Source organism: Archocentrus centrarchus, chromosome 15 (assembly GCF_007364275.1).
Source record: "Archocentrus centrarchus isolate MPI-CPG fArcCen1 chromosome 15, fArcCen1, whole genome shotgun sequence".
NCBI classification, from domain to species: domain Eukaryota; kingdom Metazoa; phylum Chordata; class Actinopteri; order Cichliformes; family Cichlidae; genus Archocentrus; species Archocentrus centrarchus.
Genome location: NC_044360.1, coordinates 18,719,718 through 18,737,323, shown reverse-complemented (window position 1 = coordinate 18,737,323; position 17,606 = coordinate 18,719,718). Strand labels below are relative to the sequence as shown.

Below are 17,606 nucleotides of genomic sequence, written 5' to 3'. Positions count from 1 at the left end.
TACATAAGATGGCGAAATTAATTTCAAAAACTAATATCAAAGCCGTTTCATCCAAAATAAAATTACAAAGGTCCCCTTGAAGATTCACGTCAGTCAGCATCGTAATATTTGATGCTCACATCTTTCTGTGAGCGCGCTGCGCGCTCTCGCGTCCATCTGCTGGAATAAACCTGCACCGTGCACGACAACCCCCTCCATCTTTCCTCCAAGTACCAAGCCATTACAGGCTTAACAACACCAGGGAATAAAGGTAAGTCATTGGGATATAGTGCATATTCTGAGTGTATGAATATGATTATGATTTTTTTTTTTTAAATCGTGATCAGGCTGCATCATATTAGCGTACAAGCTGAGGGAGAATGCATAAGACAAATATGATGCATGCATCCATTTGCACTATCGATGAATTTGTGTTTTTAATATATGGAACATATAATATTGAAAATATTTTTGTAATTTTAAAAAGAACGCCCCAGTTACCTGCTAGAACGGGGCCATGCATTACAGATAATGGCCTATTACTACAAACAAACACGCTGCGTCGTCGTTGTTTTTTTTTTTTTTTTTGTATTTTAATTTTTGCCTTTTATTCATAATCCTCCATTATATGAATACTATTGCATGTGGTGTACCTGTAGCCTGAGACCCAAATGCAATTTTCTCCGCTGGGCATGATTGTCTTTAAACTGTTCCACCTTATGGAGAGAGGAGTGATGTGCAGCAGAAGCACTGAGCATTAAGGGCACATACATTTTTTGGGGTCAGCATAGCATTTTGGGTCTTTGCTTATTAGCTGGTATATTTTAAACGCATATTATGTCACAAAAACATATGGTGGTATTCTGATATTATACAGAAATAATCAGTGAATACAAGTCATTTTCGTCTTTACAGCTGTTTCCTGAAAAGCGGTGCCACTGGAAATAAAATGTGGAACCCTTCATACTCGCCCAAATTATGGCTTTTAACCACATGTACACTTTCTGTCAGTTTGGATTATATGTATCTATCTATCTATAGATATATAGTTAGATAGATAGATACATATAATCCAAACTGACAGAAATTATATATATATATATATATATATATATATATATATATATATATAGAGAGAGAGAGAGAGAGAGAGAGAGAGAGAGAGAGAGAGAGAGAGAGAGAGAGAGAGAGAGAGAGAGAGAGAGAGAGAAAGAAAGAGAGATCTATAGATAGATTAGCATAACATAATAAACTCAATGTGATGCATATTTGTCAGACAGTCATATGTAAAATGTATTTTAAATGTATTTTAATTAAATAAAAACTAAACCTAAAATTGTTTTGAATAGTCTATATAAACATATGACAGTCATTTAGTAGTGGTCAGAAGTTTACATCCACTCTAATCCACAGAGAGTTAAAAGTATACATGCAGGCTCAAATATATATACATATACCCTCACTAATATTTGGTTAAATGTCCCTTCACCAGATGCTTTTGGTAGCCATTAACAAGCTTCTGGCATAATTCTGGCTGGATATTTGACCACTGTTCTTGGCATTTAAATTGGCTGGTTTCCTGGGATGGGCCCCACTTTGAAGTATAGGGTATAATATAGGGTTAAGGTCCAACCTTTTGGAAGGCCATTCCAAAAGTTTAATGTTAGCCTGTTTTATCTATTCCAAAACCTGTTGTGTGTTTGGGATCACTGTCCTGCTGGAACACTTGACTGTGTCCAAGTTCCAACCTTTTAGCTGTTGATCTGAGGTGGAGTTGAAGAATTTGGAGGTAGTACTCCTTTATTATTTCATCCACTGTACCACTACCAGCAAAACAGCCCCAGAGCATGATGCTACCACCACCACACTTGGCAGATGCTACAGTGTTCTTAGGTATGAAAGCGTCACCTTAACTTCTCCAAACATACCTCTGTTATATAACTGAATCTTTGTCTTTTGAGAGTGAAGCTGGTGTTTCAGCAGTTTCCAGTTCATGGAAGGCTTGAGCCTGGGTGGTTCCTGGGTTGTTGGCTCCAAGAGACATTTTCAACTTGAGTGAATCTACAATTCTCCTTCTTAGATTTTCACTGAGTTCCTTGTACTTTCCTATTGTTTTGAGTATTGGTCAGTCCAGTGAGTGAAAAAAGAACAGTACAAAGAAATCAATAGCCCAAAATTACAATGACTTTCATGATGTTGATGATGATGATTGTACAGTGGGGAAAATAAGTATTTCATACAGTGCACATTTTGCAAGTTTTCACATCTACAAAGAATGAAGGTCTGTAATTTTTATCATAGGTACACTTCAACTGTGAGAGACAGAATCTAAAATTAAAAATCTAGAAAATCACATTGTCTGATTTTTAAATAATTAACTTGCATTTTATTGTATGAAGTACTGTAAGTATTTGATGCAATAGAAAAACAGAACTTCATATTTGGTAGAGAAACCTTTGTTTGCAATTACAGAGGTCAGACGTTTCCTGTAGTTCTTTTTTTTTAATTATTATTATTTATTTAAGTTTTTCAATTTTATACACATATAACAACATAACCAAAATAATAACAAATAAACATGAACATCAAATAAAACAAAAAGAAAACAAACAAACACCTAAAACAATCCACACACGTACACAAACAAAGCTGGGTGTATACAGTTATTAAGAGCACTGGTGTGTCAGTATAACCAATGTATCTATGTAGATTTACAAAACTGAAGAAAGTGGCGAAATGTGTTCAAAAAGTCTTGTTGGGAAAGTAAGTCCAGGAATGGCTGCCAGATATTTAGAAAAGATTTGGGTTTGTTCATTATGTCATATCTAAGTTTCTCCATATGTAATACCTCAGTCAGTTCTGAGAGCCATTCCTTAAATGTAGGCACAGCTTCTGTTTTCCACAACCTTAAAATCAGTCTCATGGCAATTATCATTCCATAGTTAAAAGTGATTTGTATTGATGAACTACATTTAGCAATGGAAAGAGAGTATCCAAACAGAGCAATATTGGAATCAGTCTTAAACTCAGAATTATACATTTTGGAAAACCACTTAAATATGTCACTCCAGAAACTATACAGCTTTGGGCATGTCCAGAAAAGGTGGGCCAGAGAGCCTTCAGCAGACGTGCAGTGATCACATAAGGGAGAAATTGTCGGATAAATTTTGTGTAATTTAGTTTTGGAATAATGAAGTTTATGTATTACCTTAAATTGAATTAACTGATGTCTCACATTAACAGAACAAGAACTCATTCTGCGGAGGCTCTCCTCCCATACCGTTTCATCAATCTGTACATCCAGGTCTCTTTCCCAAGCAATCAGAGTTAGAATCAGAAAATAACTTAACAAAATTAGTAATCAGTTTTTTTGAATCTGGGGAACTCATCAAAAGCGTGACACATCTATTGTCCTCTGGAAGATGTTCAAAGTTTTTTATATTTTGACGGACATAGTTTCGAATTTGTAAGTATCTGAAGAATTGTGTAGATGGGAGGGAAAATTTTTCATTTAATTGTGTAAAGGAGGCAAATTGTTGATTGCCATATAAATCTTTCAAAAAATTAATGCCTCTGGACTTCCAATTTTCAAAAGTCCTGTCCGTAAAAGATGGAGGAAAGGCGTGGTTATAACAAATCGGAGCATAAATTACAGTGTCTGGTAATTTACAACTCCTCCTGATTTGCTGCCAGATTCTGAGACAATTTAAAATTATTCTATTCTGTATGTTCAAGCTTGTAACGAGTTTGGGTGGTGCAAAAAGAAGAGCTGGTAATGAGCTATTAGTGGCGTCTCTTTTTTCTATTGCTATCCAGCTGGGGTATCCTTAAATATCTCTCTACTGTAACCCTCCTGCCAGTAAACTAAGGCCCGCAAGTTTGCTGCCCAGTAATAATGTAAAAAACAGGGTGGGCCTAGCCCACCATTCTCCCTTGTTTTATATAAATGAGCCTTAGATATTCTATGAGTCTTGAAGTTCCAGATAAAGGGTATGATAATAGAGTCTATACTTCTGAAAAATGACTTCGTTAAAAAGAAAGGGAGATTCTGAAAAAGATATAAAAATTTTGGCAGAAGGACCATCTTAATGGCATTCACACGGCCTATCATGGAAAGAGGGAGTGTACGCCATTTTTCTATATCTTTTTTTCAGTTTTTCTAATTTTACATTGAAATTTAATTTAAAGATTAATTTAGGATCTTTTGGAAGAATTACTCCCAGGTATTTCAATCTATCTGTAATTTTAAATGGGAGTTTATGTATAAAGTCAACATTTATATTGTCACCTAAAAGCATCAATTCACTTTTTTGCCAATTTATTGTGATTGTTCCGGTTGAGAAGAAAAAATGACCACATCATTTGCATAAAGTGAAAGATGATGGTCCACATCACCCAGATGGATTGGCTTGTATACTGCATGCTGTCTAATACAAACGGCCAGAGGTTCAATTGCCACTGCAAAAAGCAACGGGCTAAATGGGCAACCCTGACGTGGCCCTCGATGTAAAAAAAATGGAGTTGATCTGTTTTGATTAGTTAAAATACAGGCGGTAGGCTGAGAGTATAATATTCTAATCCATGCAGTAAACTTGGTTCCAAAATTAAATTCTTCTAGCACTCTAAAAATATATGGCCAATCTAGCTGATCAAAAGCTTTTTCTGCATCCAGCCATAAAACTGACACTTTTCCTTTTTATTATAATTATGGTAGATTATATTCATTAATCTTCTAACATTAAAGAAAGAAAATCTACCAGGAATAAATCCAGTCTGGTCAGCATGAATGATAGTAGAGATATATTTATTTAATCTATTTGCTAATAATTTTGTAAGTATCTTCATATCAGTGTTCAGTAATGCAATGGGACGAAATGAGGAAGGATCAGTCTCATTTCTACCCTCTTTTAATATTAGTGAAATATTAGCTTCATTTAAAGAGCTGGGGAATTTTTGAGTATCAAATGAGTGACTATACATTCTGAGTAGGAGAGGAGCCAATGCTTCTGAGTGTTTTTTATATAACTCTATACCATACCCATCTGGTCCAGGACTATTGCCGTTTGGAAATGAATAGCATTAACAATCTCCTGAATGGTGATATCAGCCTCCAACGCCTCTCTTGCTGCCTCATTTAATTTAGGAAGATCTGATTGCGCAATCCACTCTGAGATATTCCCCTTAGCTTTTGATGTATACAATTGTTGATAATAATTCTTAAATACTTCATTTATGGCTTTAGGATCAGTAACTAATTCTCCTGAGTTTGACTTAATTCGATGTATAGCTCTTCTGGCTTGAAGCCCTCTAAGCTGTCGGGCAAGTAAATTCTGTGGTTTATCCCCCATCTCAAAATAATTTTGCTTTAATTTAAACAGTTGGTCCTTCACTTGGTCAGTTAAAATGCAATAATATTCATATTTTAGTTTGAGTATGTTTTGTAATGTTGACTCATTAGGTTTAGATTTATAGTTAAATTCTAATTGGGTCAACTCATTTTCAATTTCCACGAGTCGTTTCCTGTAGTTCTTGACCAAGTTTGCACACACTGCAGCAGGGATTTTGGCCCACTCCTCCATACAGATCTTCTCCAGATCTTTCAGGGCTGTCGCAGGGCAACACTGAGTGTCAGCTCCCACCTAAGACTTTCTATTGGGTTCAGGTCTGGAGACTGGCTAGGCCACTCCAAGACTTTGAAATGCTTTTTACAGAGCCCCTCCTTAGTTGCCTTGGCTGTGTGTTTTGGGTCATTGTCATGACCCATCTTTAATGCTCTTACTGAGGGAATGAGGTTGTTGGCTAAAATCTCATGATACATGACTGCATCCATCCTCCCTTCAATACAGTGCAGTCATCCTGTACCCTTTGCAGAAACACCCCCAAAGTATGATGCTTCCACCCCCATGCTTCACAGTTGGGACGGTGTTCTTGGGGTTGTACACATCCTTCTTCTTCCTCCAAACACGGCGAGTGGAGTTGATACCAAAAAGCTCTATTTTGGTCTCATCTGACCACATGACCTTCTCACATGGCTCCTCTGGAACATCCAGATGGTCACTGGCAAACTCCAAACTGGCTAGACATTTGCTGGCATGAGAAGGGGACCTCGCGTGCCCTGCAGGATTTTAATCCATGACAGCATAGTGTGTTACGTCATCTTTGAGACTGTGGTCCCAGCTCTCTTCAGGTTATTGACCAGGTCCCCCCATGTAATTCTGGGCTGATTCCTGACTTTTCTCAGAATCATCCTTACCCCATGAGGTGAGATTTTGCATGGAGCCCCAGACCGAGGAAGATTGACAGTCATCTTGTGCTTCTCCCATTTTCTAATAATTGCGCCAACAGTTGTTGCCTTCTCACCAAGATGGTTGCCTATTGTCCTGTAGGCCATCCCAGCCTTGTGCAGGTCTACAGTTTTGTTCCTGGTGTCCTCAGACAGCTCTTTGGTCTTGGGCATGATGAAGAGGTTGGAGTGTGATTGATTGAGTGTGTAGACAGGTGTCTTTTATAGAGGTAACAAGTTCAAACAGGTGCAATTAATACAGGTAATTAGTGCAGAACAGGAGGGCTTCTGTGAGAGCCAGAATTCTTGCTGGTTGGTAGGTGATCAAATACTTATTTCATGTAATAAAATGTAAATTGATTATTTAAAAATCATACAATGTGATTTTCTGGATTTCTTTCAAAATTCTGTCTCGCACAGTTGATGTGTACCTATAATAAAAATTACAGACCTCTCCATTCTTTGCAGTTGGGAAAACTTGCAAAACCAGCAGTCTATCAAATACTTATTTTCCCCACTGTATGTAAACCTGACCACAGTTGTATAGTTTTACATAGTTAAAACTATCCAAATGGATGAAAACTTCCAGTACAATCTAAATATGTAACATTCCCAAAATATTTTCTGTCTGTTTTTGACCACTTTACCCAACGGTGTAGGTTTAAGCCATGCCACCAAAAGGTTTAAAATGTTCTTCCTTGCTCCTTTATGTCCTCTTCCTGCACAGATGTCAGGGATGAACCAGGTGGTTGCAACATGCTGGACTTGCCTCCTGCTCTCTGCTTTCCTGTTTGAGCCAACGCTGTCCAAAGGTGGACGTGGAGGGTCACGGGGTTCCTCTCGAGGGTCTCCCTCCCGCAGCTCCACAGCGGGGACCTACAGGGGAGGAGGCACCTATGGCGGGACCCGCTCTCGCTTCAGGGTGGCAGGGCGAACGTCACCGGTGAGAGTGGCAAGTGCGGCAGCAGCGGGGGCAGCAGTGGCGTTAACGGCAGACAAATGGTACGCATCTGCCTACCGACGCAGCAACGCAGACAGCTCAGAAGAAGAGCTGGATTTCTACAATAGGACCAATTACTTTGATGCTCTAATGTCAGGCTCTACTCAAAACGGATCTTTTCTCTCTAAGGTGGTTTCTGTCATTATTTCAGTGTTTTCTCCTAAATATGGACTCTTCCTGGACAGTATACTGTAGATATTTGGATGCTTTTTAGGACACATCTGTGATTGGGTCAAAGACTGTGCTTCTATCCAGGATGTAATTATAATGTGCAGAACTGGCTGGAACCTGCACTGGAAAGACCAGTTAGAGCGGCCACACAGGAGTAGAAGAACAGAATCAGAAAAACATCACTGTACTGTATGTTTTTACACTTATTCCAATTGCCAAAAACAGGCTACATTACCAGCACTGTATTCATTGTGACATTTCACCTCTCAGAGTTCACCTTTGACAAATAATTCAGCATATGTGACAGAAACTATTGTTATTTCCACCCTGAAAGCTTAATTTAATAACATATCAGCAAAATGCCAATGGCTCTAACTGAGCTACTTTCAGTCAATTTTAACTGTACTGCCAAATTAAATATATATATATACTTTTAATAATATGCACAAAAAATGCAAAGTGACCTGTACTACAGCTCTGTACCAGTGAGGAAAATTATCTCTATGTAAAAGCAGAAATGGATATTAATATAAAGTTTGGACTTGCTGCAGTTCATATAAAACACTGAAATACAGGTTATTAGTTACTTTATAGGGGTTTTTAAAGTGAAAAGGACCTGGCACCAGCATTTTCTCACCCCTGAAATTAAACAGTACTAGGAATTTTTCTCTGTAATATGAACATATTTATTTTATAAAGGACAAGCCTTTTTGTTCAATTTCTGACCTCAAGCAATGCAACATTTCACTTCATTCTTTCTGTAATAGTTATGCTTTGATTTGAATGATAAAATAAGAGTATATAGGAGTTGCTGTGCATTGGGAAAGCTAATTTTCCACAATCATCTTCGCATTCTAAACACCTGAATTTCAGCCGAGACCTGCGTATGAACCATGACGTGGATGAGACGGACATGAGCAAACCAACCGCTGCTCTCAGGAGTGATTCACGTCTCAGAAGGTTTTCATGGTGTTTTCACCCTCCGAAAAAAACAAATAAATAAAAAAATCTACCTACAGAAGACACTCAGGAGCAACAGACTGTTCCACGTTTATAAGTGCACTCTATTATATGCTACACTAATGTAAATAATAATTACAGAGTTTATCACTGTCTTTATGCCAATAAATATCTTGTTTACACCACGCTAGCTATCTGTCTTGTGTATTTTAAATGCACAGCTGAGAATAAATGTTGAATTAATTTATTTTATTTACAAATCATACAGGAGTTTGGTGACTTTTTACACCATCTGTAAGCCAAAAAAACTGAAAAAAATAAAAACACCCCGTCAGTGCAGACACAGATTATATGCTCTTGATGACGCCCAGAAACAGTCTTCCTCATTAACATGACTCAGGTCAGTCAAGCATTACTTGACCTAGCTCTCCTTTCCTGAAGGCTCTTATGAAATCATAAGCTGCTGCTGTGTAGTTTGGTATCATAATGGTAACATTTCCTGAGGGAGAAGGAACAAATGGGATTAAACCATTAAAATGAAGTGAAAAGTGCAACAAACAACAACAAACCCTGATGTGGAGAGCAAGTGGCTAACAACTTTTTTTTTTAGTATTCTGAATGAATACTGGACTGAGAACTGCTAGTTAAACTGTTTCCTGTCTCCCATCTAAAAGCTCAATGATCTTTTTTAAAGCCAGTCTACGCTGATACGCTCCTGTTATTGAGTTGTAGAAATCGCAGAATGCTTGAACACTTTCTTACCCACTCCAGTAATTGCTTTGACCCTCTGAGTCTTTCCAAGTTTTACAGCAATGCGTTTGAGGACGTGCTGGATGTCATCACTTGGCTCTTTGAGATCGTATTTTTCCACATAACTGCACAGAAACACATGCATACAGTAAACAATCAAGAGTAACACAAAGAAAAAAATACACTGAAAATACACACAACAATAATATAGTCGGGAAAAAAAAATCCCACCTGAACTTTCCCAGTCTGTTCAGGGAATAGAGCAAGTAGTCAGCGATGATGTCTTCACCCACTAAATGGTCCAGTATAGTTCCTGCAGAAAAAGAAAGATATTAAAATGCCTTTTTAACTAACCCAAAATCCAACTATTTAGAAATGAAAACAAATCACATCGTATTTACTAACCAACAATAATTATGTTAGAGGAAAAAAAAATATTCTGCATACCGCATAAGGCCAGCTTCATGCCTGTTTCAACACTCTCAATTTTAGGAGGCAACACTCCTGGTGTGTCTAACAGGTACATTAGGGGTCGCTCACACACCTGAAGACAGCAGCAGCTATAAATACTGGACGGATGCTCACCCCATCCACAAAAATGAACCCATCAAAACACGATAGCATGCACTCAGGGATCTGCACCCTCCACACACCTGAATTTTAGTGAGGACAGCTTTAGTTATACCGGGCTCCCCACCTACTCGAGATGCACGACCTGAAATGAGTGTATGATTGCAACACTTGTTAATGAGGAGGTGGCAATTATTATATTAAAGTCTACAACTCCATCCACAGCTTTTCTACATTTACCTTTCTTCAGGTTTGTTCTTCTCAACGAGTTAATAAGAGATGACTTCCCGACATTGGGCACTCCGATCACCATCAGACAGTAAGTTGTATCCTGAAAGTTTTACATGACTATGGTTAATGTGGTTGCATTATAAATACAAATACAAAAATATATACAGTAAGAAACTGTAACAGATACAATGGAAAATCATTTCTTCAATATAGTTTTGAGTCCATTGAGATAAAAAATTTTTTGAAGATATTGGTGAGTAACTTGCTTCCATATTTCTAGCTGAAAGTGAAATGTGCAGTTCCTTTAAGGAGGGACTTCATTTTTGTATAGGCATTACTCATAGCATTTTATATTCTTGTGGTATTTTTTTCTAGACTAACCTTATATTTTGGGTAAGAAATGGCATCTGAGGTTCTACAGAAACAGTGTAAAATGGCATAGTGGGTTAATGTGTTTTCAAAGTTAACAATCTGGAGTAAGCATACCTCCTCCCTGTTAAAGCGTGGTTTGCTTGCAATAATGTCCATCACCATTGGCACCAGCTAGGGAAAAGACAGGAATAATTTGGGCATCCGTGTTCAGCTGCTGCAAACAGTGAAATGTTTACTGTAGAGTCACCTTTACCTTTTTGATGCTGTCATCTCTCTGCTTTAAGCAGTCTGTGAAGAGAACATGTCTCATCCCTTCTTTTTCTAGCTTCTTCAGGATTCTCTGCAGAGTAAATGTAAATCCAGAGCTGTAGTATAGTAAAAATGATGCTGACATGTGACTCTGCTAAAGCAGCAGCCAGACTTTGTACCTGCTTGTTGGATAGATCAGTGAGGTCCATCTTGTTAAGAATTAGCAAATGTGGTCTGACATTCAGTGTGTCCTGAAACACGGGGTTTCTTCCAGAGAATGGGATGTACTTAATGTTAAGGAGTAACCTCACAGGCTAACCTTTTTCTTTCTTTCTTTTTTTAATGAGTACACTTTCTATGTCACATCATCACCTGACCATATTTTATTTTGGAAATGCAAAACATTCCTGGAAGACTTAGGAGAGCACTAGAAATGCCCATCGTTCCCAGTTGGTAAACAAGCTCTGAATTGGACTAAACCGCTCTCTACATAATTTTGCTGTTATCTCGCAACATTAGCATAGATAAATATATTACTACTGTAGTTAGCTTTGGTTTTTTTTTTAATCAGCTCATGCAGAGCTCCCAGATCAGTTCCACCTCCTATTTTGACAACTATATGCCTTGTTTACTGGCACAAAAGTGAAAACTCTGTCTCATCTGTGGCTCTTTCATTAACCAAAGTTAAAAGGGTCGCTTTGATTCACAGAGATTTGAGTTGTTTTTGCTTTTTTTCTTCCCCTTAATTTTTATTTATTTTTTTGTTCTCCTTTGTAAATGTTTGCTTCTAGACTGAAAACACTTGCCCACGCCCCCCCCAGAGCACAAAAGTTTCTTATTGTCAAGAGTTTCACTTCATGGTTAAAGGTTAATAAAACCCACACACTGTGTTTATACCAATGTGCTCTTTTGTTTTCTGTGTCCATGTCCTGTCCTGTAATGTTTCAGTTTAAGAAAACAAACAAACAAAAAACCCCTCTACCTATATACACCTTTATTTTACTGTTTAAGTTATAGCTTGCAATACAATTATAATCGTATCAAGCTAATTACTCTTGAGCCACAGCTTCCTTCTGCTGGTGTCTATAATTTGTTTACACATGAAACAACTTGGTCATTTGTAACTGATAAAAATCTTCAAGCCTGTGTCTATTTTCCCCATTTGTGAACCATGTGTATTGAAGGCACTTGAAAATCACTGAAAACATTTCTATAATTTAACGACAGAAAAAGCCAAGACAGGAGGCATCTTTCAGCACCTACCAGAAAATACTGTGTTGATACAATTCAATATAATTTCGAGGTTAATCCTGTATTTAATTTTATTTCTTTTAAAGATGACACTTTTTAATGTTGTGCAAAAATAAAAAGGATATTCTGGCATCGTGTATTTCTATGATGCAGTCCACATTCTTCAGGTTGGCTCTCATCTGCTTCAGTCCTGCAAAACATAAATCATTACTTGCAGCCATTATGTGACCAAGAAATAACATTACAAAGCAGACTGCTTGCTTTGCAAAAGCAATAAAAAAAAAAATCACATTTTTAAAAAAACACATTTTGCAGTTAATGTGAAGTAGAAGCTGTCACCTTTAGCCATGTGTCCGGGGAACCAGTGAGCCACTTCCCGTCCACCGAAGTCGAAAACGGTTCTGAACTTGTCGACGTTACGGAGCGCCTGGTACAGTTTCATGGCTGCTATTCATCCACATGTGTCACCCACCGGCTTTCATTTGTTTTAGCGGAAAACTTACTCTGACCCAGCTGGCTGCACTAAGCAAGACTGGACATAATGTGTTACACTGTTTACATACCGACTCCAATTTGCAGTCACATTTTTTTGTTCCGATATGAAGACGACTTCTTCTATTTTTTTGTTTTCCCAGGTTCGGATAAACATATTACTGCCCCCTGCAGATTGGATTAAACACTAGATTGTGGTAGGGGGGGAAAATGCAGTCAGTAAACTTTTTCAGCCAGTTTCCCAGTCATGGATTAAGTATGGTCCTAGAATAAAAGGAAAAAGTCAACAAAGACCAAAATAGGGAAAAGTATTTAATCCAGGATTAGACATAATCCCTGCACGGGAAACTGAGCTTTTAAGCGTTTTTTTAATCAGATTTGAACGGTGATTCTATACATGCATATTTTATAACCCAATGAAATGAACATTAATTCCAAAATAACTGTCCTGAGAAGTGTTTCAAACTATCGAATGGTGAGACTTGCTTATAGGAGGACTTTGGTTGATTCTGAAGGGCAAACAAAGCTCCAATAAAAAGTATATAATACTTAATTTATTGGCAGGTGAAGGTGCATTACTGCTGCATTACTGTGCTAGAGCACTGCATGGACAATCCACAGCATACTTTTCCATCCATAAATCCCCAGCAGGTCCCTGAGATCATGTGATCAAAGCCTGATTGTTGTGCAGCATACAAGGCTGAGAACTGAAGGAGACAGAACTTTAGTAATGGAGACCGCCAGATTATTCATCTTAGCGTGTTGTCTTTTAGTGATTTGTAAGGTTTTTAACAGGACACAATAAGCATTACCCTTTAAAATACACTTTTTTAAAATTATTAAATGTTGGATTGTGGAAGCATGTGACAGCAAGTTTTCACAGAAATGCTCTTAGTGTAATTTCAACAAAAAGTTTTATTATTTTGTTCAATATTTATGTTCTTCAGCCTAAATATATACAATCACAAAAAGCTCATAAAAATTACAGTGTAATTTACAGTTAATTAAAATCAGTACAAAAACAACAATCAGTAAAAGAGGAAAGTTATAAACTGTGGAATTCAGTCAGTCCTGAAATTTTTAAGTTGTATAGTCAATATTAATTCTGATAAGTACTGATTTACAAAAAGGATTACAACATGTGCATTATTGATTACTGTGTTTTTAGTGAAGGTTTACTAAAAGGCCTGTCCATCAGTACATATGTAAATATATGTATCCATGACCATTATTCATATCATCACCCCATGATACTATAAACCACGTGAACTGACTGTCCTGGTTCACAGTACCAGTGAATGCATTAAACATCCTAAGGTCAGCAGCTTCCACACAATCCTTCATATCCACTCTGATATCATAATTTGAAAATAAATTACCTCACATCACGTGTGAAGGAAAGCTTCAGATTACAGTAAATTTGAGCTTTATTATTTTTTTTTTGGCAAAGATAATTTTTTTTTAAAGCTTTGGTTTGGGAAGCTCAGAAGAACTAACAGACGAGTAGTGAGAGATGAGTCTATCGGCTTCTCTCCACCCGGTGAGAAGAGCTCCATGGACGGTCGAGAAGAAGAAAGGATGCGTTGCCTCTCCAGCAAACAACACCTGCAGGGGCTGAAAGAGGCAAATTGGGAAGAAGAGTCACACCTTGAATAATGTTTCAGGTGATTTGTGTGCTCAGGGCACATGTTTGAGTGTGAACATAATATGGTGCTACTTGTGATTTTGATCCTCTTGCTGGGAGGGGCTCCATCAAGTTGTCCAAGTCCTGCTCGGAACAGCCTTTTCCAAGGTAACTGTAAGATCCGCACGTCCATGGGTCGTGAAACCACTGGGAGCGCAGGATTCTCCTCGGTGTGATGATAGGGTTCCCTAAACACACATAAATAACAAAAAAATCTCATTCTAAAATGAGTTTTAGAAGATAGAAAATAATGACCCTGAAACGTTTGGTATTTCCCAGTGTTTATGAACTATCCGGACTCACCTGTAAACCTGCGGATGAGCTGTGTGACGGCATGTGTGACCTCCTGTTCAGACAGTGTCTCCATATACTCTGACTCATGCCCAGCAATCCAGCCACAGAGAACGTGGCCATATCTGAAGTTTAAACCACACACAGGACTGCACTCTTAATTTACGAATTAGCAAGTTGTTCGCCATTCAGTGCAATATTATAAAGGTGGGCAAACACTGGCATTTTATGACCAGACGACCTTTCAGTGGGTTTGAGTACGCTGAAGCCAAACAACTTCTTTATCCAGGATCTCTGTAGATCTGGCACCTGGTCCACCAAAGCATCCTGAGCCATGAAAAGAGATAAAACAGATATTCAAGTGTTAGATTCTGTGCATACCAGCATAAACCTCAAACATTTTGAGACAGCGATACAAGAACAAAGTGTTTTTTTTTTTATTTTATTTAAGTGGCTAATGAGTATGCCTTTATGCACTGCCAACAAATCTTACCTCATCTTCCCACACCAAGAAGATTCCTTCACAGTCGGCATCCCACCACGGTGACTCAAACTCCACAAATATTTTATTGTTTGTTCCAAAACCCAGCCTCTGGACGGAGTGCAGCTTGTGCAGAGGGAGAGGAGGATGGAACAGGGTTGAGTGGTGCTTCTTTAAATATCCTGACAAAAACAGAACAACTTTAAGTTTACTCAGCCCCAAAATAACCTGACATTATGATGGTGAAGGTGTTGCAAATACGCAAGATTTTGGAGATGTATGCTCACGGTCGTAACAAGTGCATCAGGAAGGGCAAGAAGCATAAAAAACATTTTAAAAAATCTGCCAAATAAAAACATGTGAAACTACCTGCTGTGGCAACCTCTTGTGACTGAATGAGCACCTGAAAGTAGCACTGATTAAGTAGTAAAATTAAAAACTTTTCTGTTATAGCTCAGAACCTCAAATTTCACACACTGAGGCGGAAAATGGCGACATATGTACGGGATGTTACCGAGAGGTACTGTGACTATAACATGATCAGCAACGAGCCTCTGGCCATCATCGCACTCGACCGTCACAGGGTCTGCGTTCTTTGTGTTGTTCCAGTTGACACAGCGCACAGGCTTATTGTAGGCCACTAAAGCAGTGGGGAGTTCTGCCATCAAGTTCTGGATTAGACCTTCATAGCCACTGCACAAGAAAGAAGGTAACTTTTAAGTCATACGTGCTGTAACTGTTTATTGGATATTAGCATTACCTTAATTAACAGGCTGAATAATATGATAAGGTAAATGTCAATTTGGCCATTGAGTATTTGTTTTTTTTCCCTTACAAAATAAATACTTGTTTTTGAACTATGTAAATTCAGTGCTGGTGTACGAACCCTGGGAATGTACAGTCCAGTCCAGGTAGAGTCTTGTATAGACCAAAGGCCCCCAGGCCGATCTCATCCATGCTATGAGCCCCATTGATGCAGCACTCGACCTTCAACATGCTACTGATCACACAGAGTCGCAGAGATCTGGTAGCTGCATCAGCATCTTTCCATTTCTCTGCTGCATGTTGTTGTACCTACATCCGATGACGAGCAAAGAAAGATACCCCCAATTCATGTGTGATTCTAGAGGCCACTAACAGATGACAGCTGATTTGCGACAGATAAACACGCAGCTAGAAATTTACCTGCGTCCGTATGAAATCTCCCACGCTGGGCCAGGGTTCTCCTCTTTGACTCTGAAATTCAGAACTTTCATTCATCAGCTCCACAAACAATTCCTGAGCGGGATATATGTCCTCAGCCTTCAGCTCTCGACCTGTATACATTACACAGGAACACTGGTCAGGAAAATCCACACAGATATCCATTTTTTTTAAACCTCTTGTCCAGTTCAGAGCTCTGCTGCTGGTTTCATGCTGTTCCTTCCCATTTGATGAAGATTATCAAGACAGTATTCTCTGAGTCTCTCCCCTTAAAAAAAATCCATTTGTTTAATGAAATCATTCCCAGAAACAGAAGGCTGTTCTTTACCCCCAAAGAGTTTTTGACCCTTTAACTGTATTACCTCTTAGTCTTTGATGACAGAACTGTGTGGCTGCTTGCTGGACAGACGCCCCCGCCGCCCCCCATTTTTTTTTAATGTCATTACTAATCTTAAAAAAAAAAAGCATAAAAATCTGTGAACCTGCACTGCTGAAGAATCTAGGAATCCAGGGAACATGCCCTCCTATATCCATGGCCTGGTTCTCCGGGGTGAGGGCTTCTGGATCCAAAAGCCCGTACTGACGGGCCAGACAAAACACCGGGTTCTCCTCGGACGGCCCGTGGATCCAGTTTGCGCCTATCTCGACAATATTATTACCTACAGACGAAAGATTTACGGCAGAAGGAGAAAAGGAAACAACTTTTACTAATTAGGACAGTGAAACGTAACGATACATTTTACCATGCTCCTGTTGTATTAGCTGCACTGGTTTGGTTACCACGTGTATATTATTATAACTGTTGTTGCACAGAAACATGTGTTTTAGTTGCACTTCTATATCTGAAACGTATCTCGCTTTATGTCTTCGACACTGTGTTGTGCATTGCTGTATGCACTTTGTCCTTAGAGGCCATAGTTGTTACGAGATTAGTTAATACTGTCGTAGTATTATTTACAGACCTTGGAGGCGTTTTATATTACCACTATGTAACGCGTCAGCTTCTGCCAGACTTCAGCTCTCCATACAGCGGTTATTATACAGTTGCACTATAAGGTACTGTAAAGTGAAAGCCAAAGTCCTTCTTCTATTGTCCCTGATATGCGCCTATATGCTGCAGCTAAACTTCAGCTCATTCAATCACATCCAACACGAACTCGTACTGTGAGGAAATACAAAACTTTCCACGGTTGCTAAAAATCCCATCATGACCCCCTGCAAGAAAATGTACAGATTTTTTTTTGTTCTTTTTTAATTTCCTGAAAACAGAAGTAAAGAGAAACTGCAGGCTGAGTGAGGCAGCCCTGCGGGCTGGTTGCTCACCCAGCCTCCCCGTTTTTATTCGTCCTCCGCTTCTTGCTGTCGCTTCGAGAATCCGCACATGATGAAACCCAGCTTTTACCAGTTTCTGTGCCGCTGCTATACCCGCTATCCCGCATCCTATTATTACTACTTTCGCATCTCTCCGTCCACCCATGGTGACCAACAGCGGGTAACCCTGCACTTCCTCTAGAAGGGAAAGCAGAACAGAAGCGAACAAAACTTCTTCCGGTTAAGAGTTTCAAAATAACATTCATTTTTAGAACGCGTGAATTATGGAAGCTTGTTTCCACCGCTGAAACACCCAAACAAACAAACA

At 38.7% G+C, this 17,606-nt stretch overlaps 3 protein-coding genes across 3 annotated transcripts; 1 reads left to right on the top strand and 2 right to left on the bottom strand.

The window, feature by feature from the left end:
- Nucleotides 1-141: 141 nt before the first annotated feature.
- Nucleotides 142-8,527, top strand: sprn (shadow of prion protein). Its single transcript, XM_030747658.1, has 2 exons — nt 142-250; nt 6,990-8,527. The coding sequence occupies exon 2, from the start codon at nt 6,990-6,992 to the stop codon at nt 7,455-7,457; it is 468 nt and encodes a 155-aa protein (XP_030603518.1). The 5' UTR covers nt 142-250; the 3' UTR covers nt 7,458-8,527.
- A 19-nt stretch (nt 8,528-8,546) lies between these two features.
- On the bottom strand, nt 8,547-12,420 carry mtg1 (mitochondrial ribosome-associated GTPase 1). The gene is made up of 11 exons (XM_030747637.1): nt 12,156-12,420; nt 11,942-12,006; nt 10,745-10,849; nt 10,570-10,656; nt 10,431-10,487; nt 9,954-10,044; nt 9,797-9,858; nt 9,591-9,687; nt 9,375-9,456; nt 9,156-9,268; nt 8,547-8,892 (listed from the first exon to the last, which is right to left on the bottom strand). Exons 1-11 carry the CDS (start codon nt 12,256-12,258, stop codon nt 8,795-8,797), a joined length of 960 nt encoding a protein of 319 aa, XP_030603497.1. The 5' UTR covers nt 12,259-12,420; the 3' UTR covers nt 8,547-8,794.
- Nucleotides 12,421-13,205: 785 nt separating this feature from the next.
- Nucleotides 13,206-17,488, bottom strand: LOC115792952 (peroxisomal N(1)-acetyl-spermine/spermidine oxidase-like). The gene is made up of 10 exons (XM_030747610.1): nt 17,291-17,488; nt 16,450-16,626; nt 15,950-16,080; nt 15,651-15,838; nt 15,279-15,457; nt 14,777-14,946; nt 14,525-14,610; nt 14,296-14,408; nt 14,026-14,180; nt 13,206-13,922 (listed from the first exon to the last, which is right to left on the bottom strand). Exons 1-10 carry the CDS (start codon nt 17,442-17,444, stop codon nt 13,770-13,772), a joined length of 1,506 nt encoding a protein of 501 aa, XP_030603470.1. The 5' UTR covers nt 17,445-17,488; the 3' UTR covers nt 13,206-13,769.
- Between the last annotated feature and the right edge of the window lie 118 nt (nt 17,489-17,606).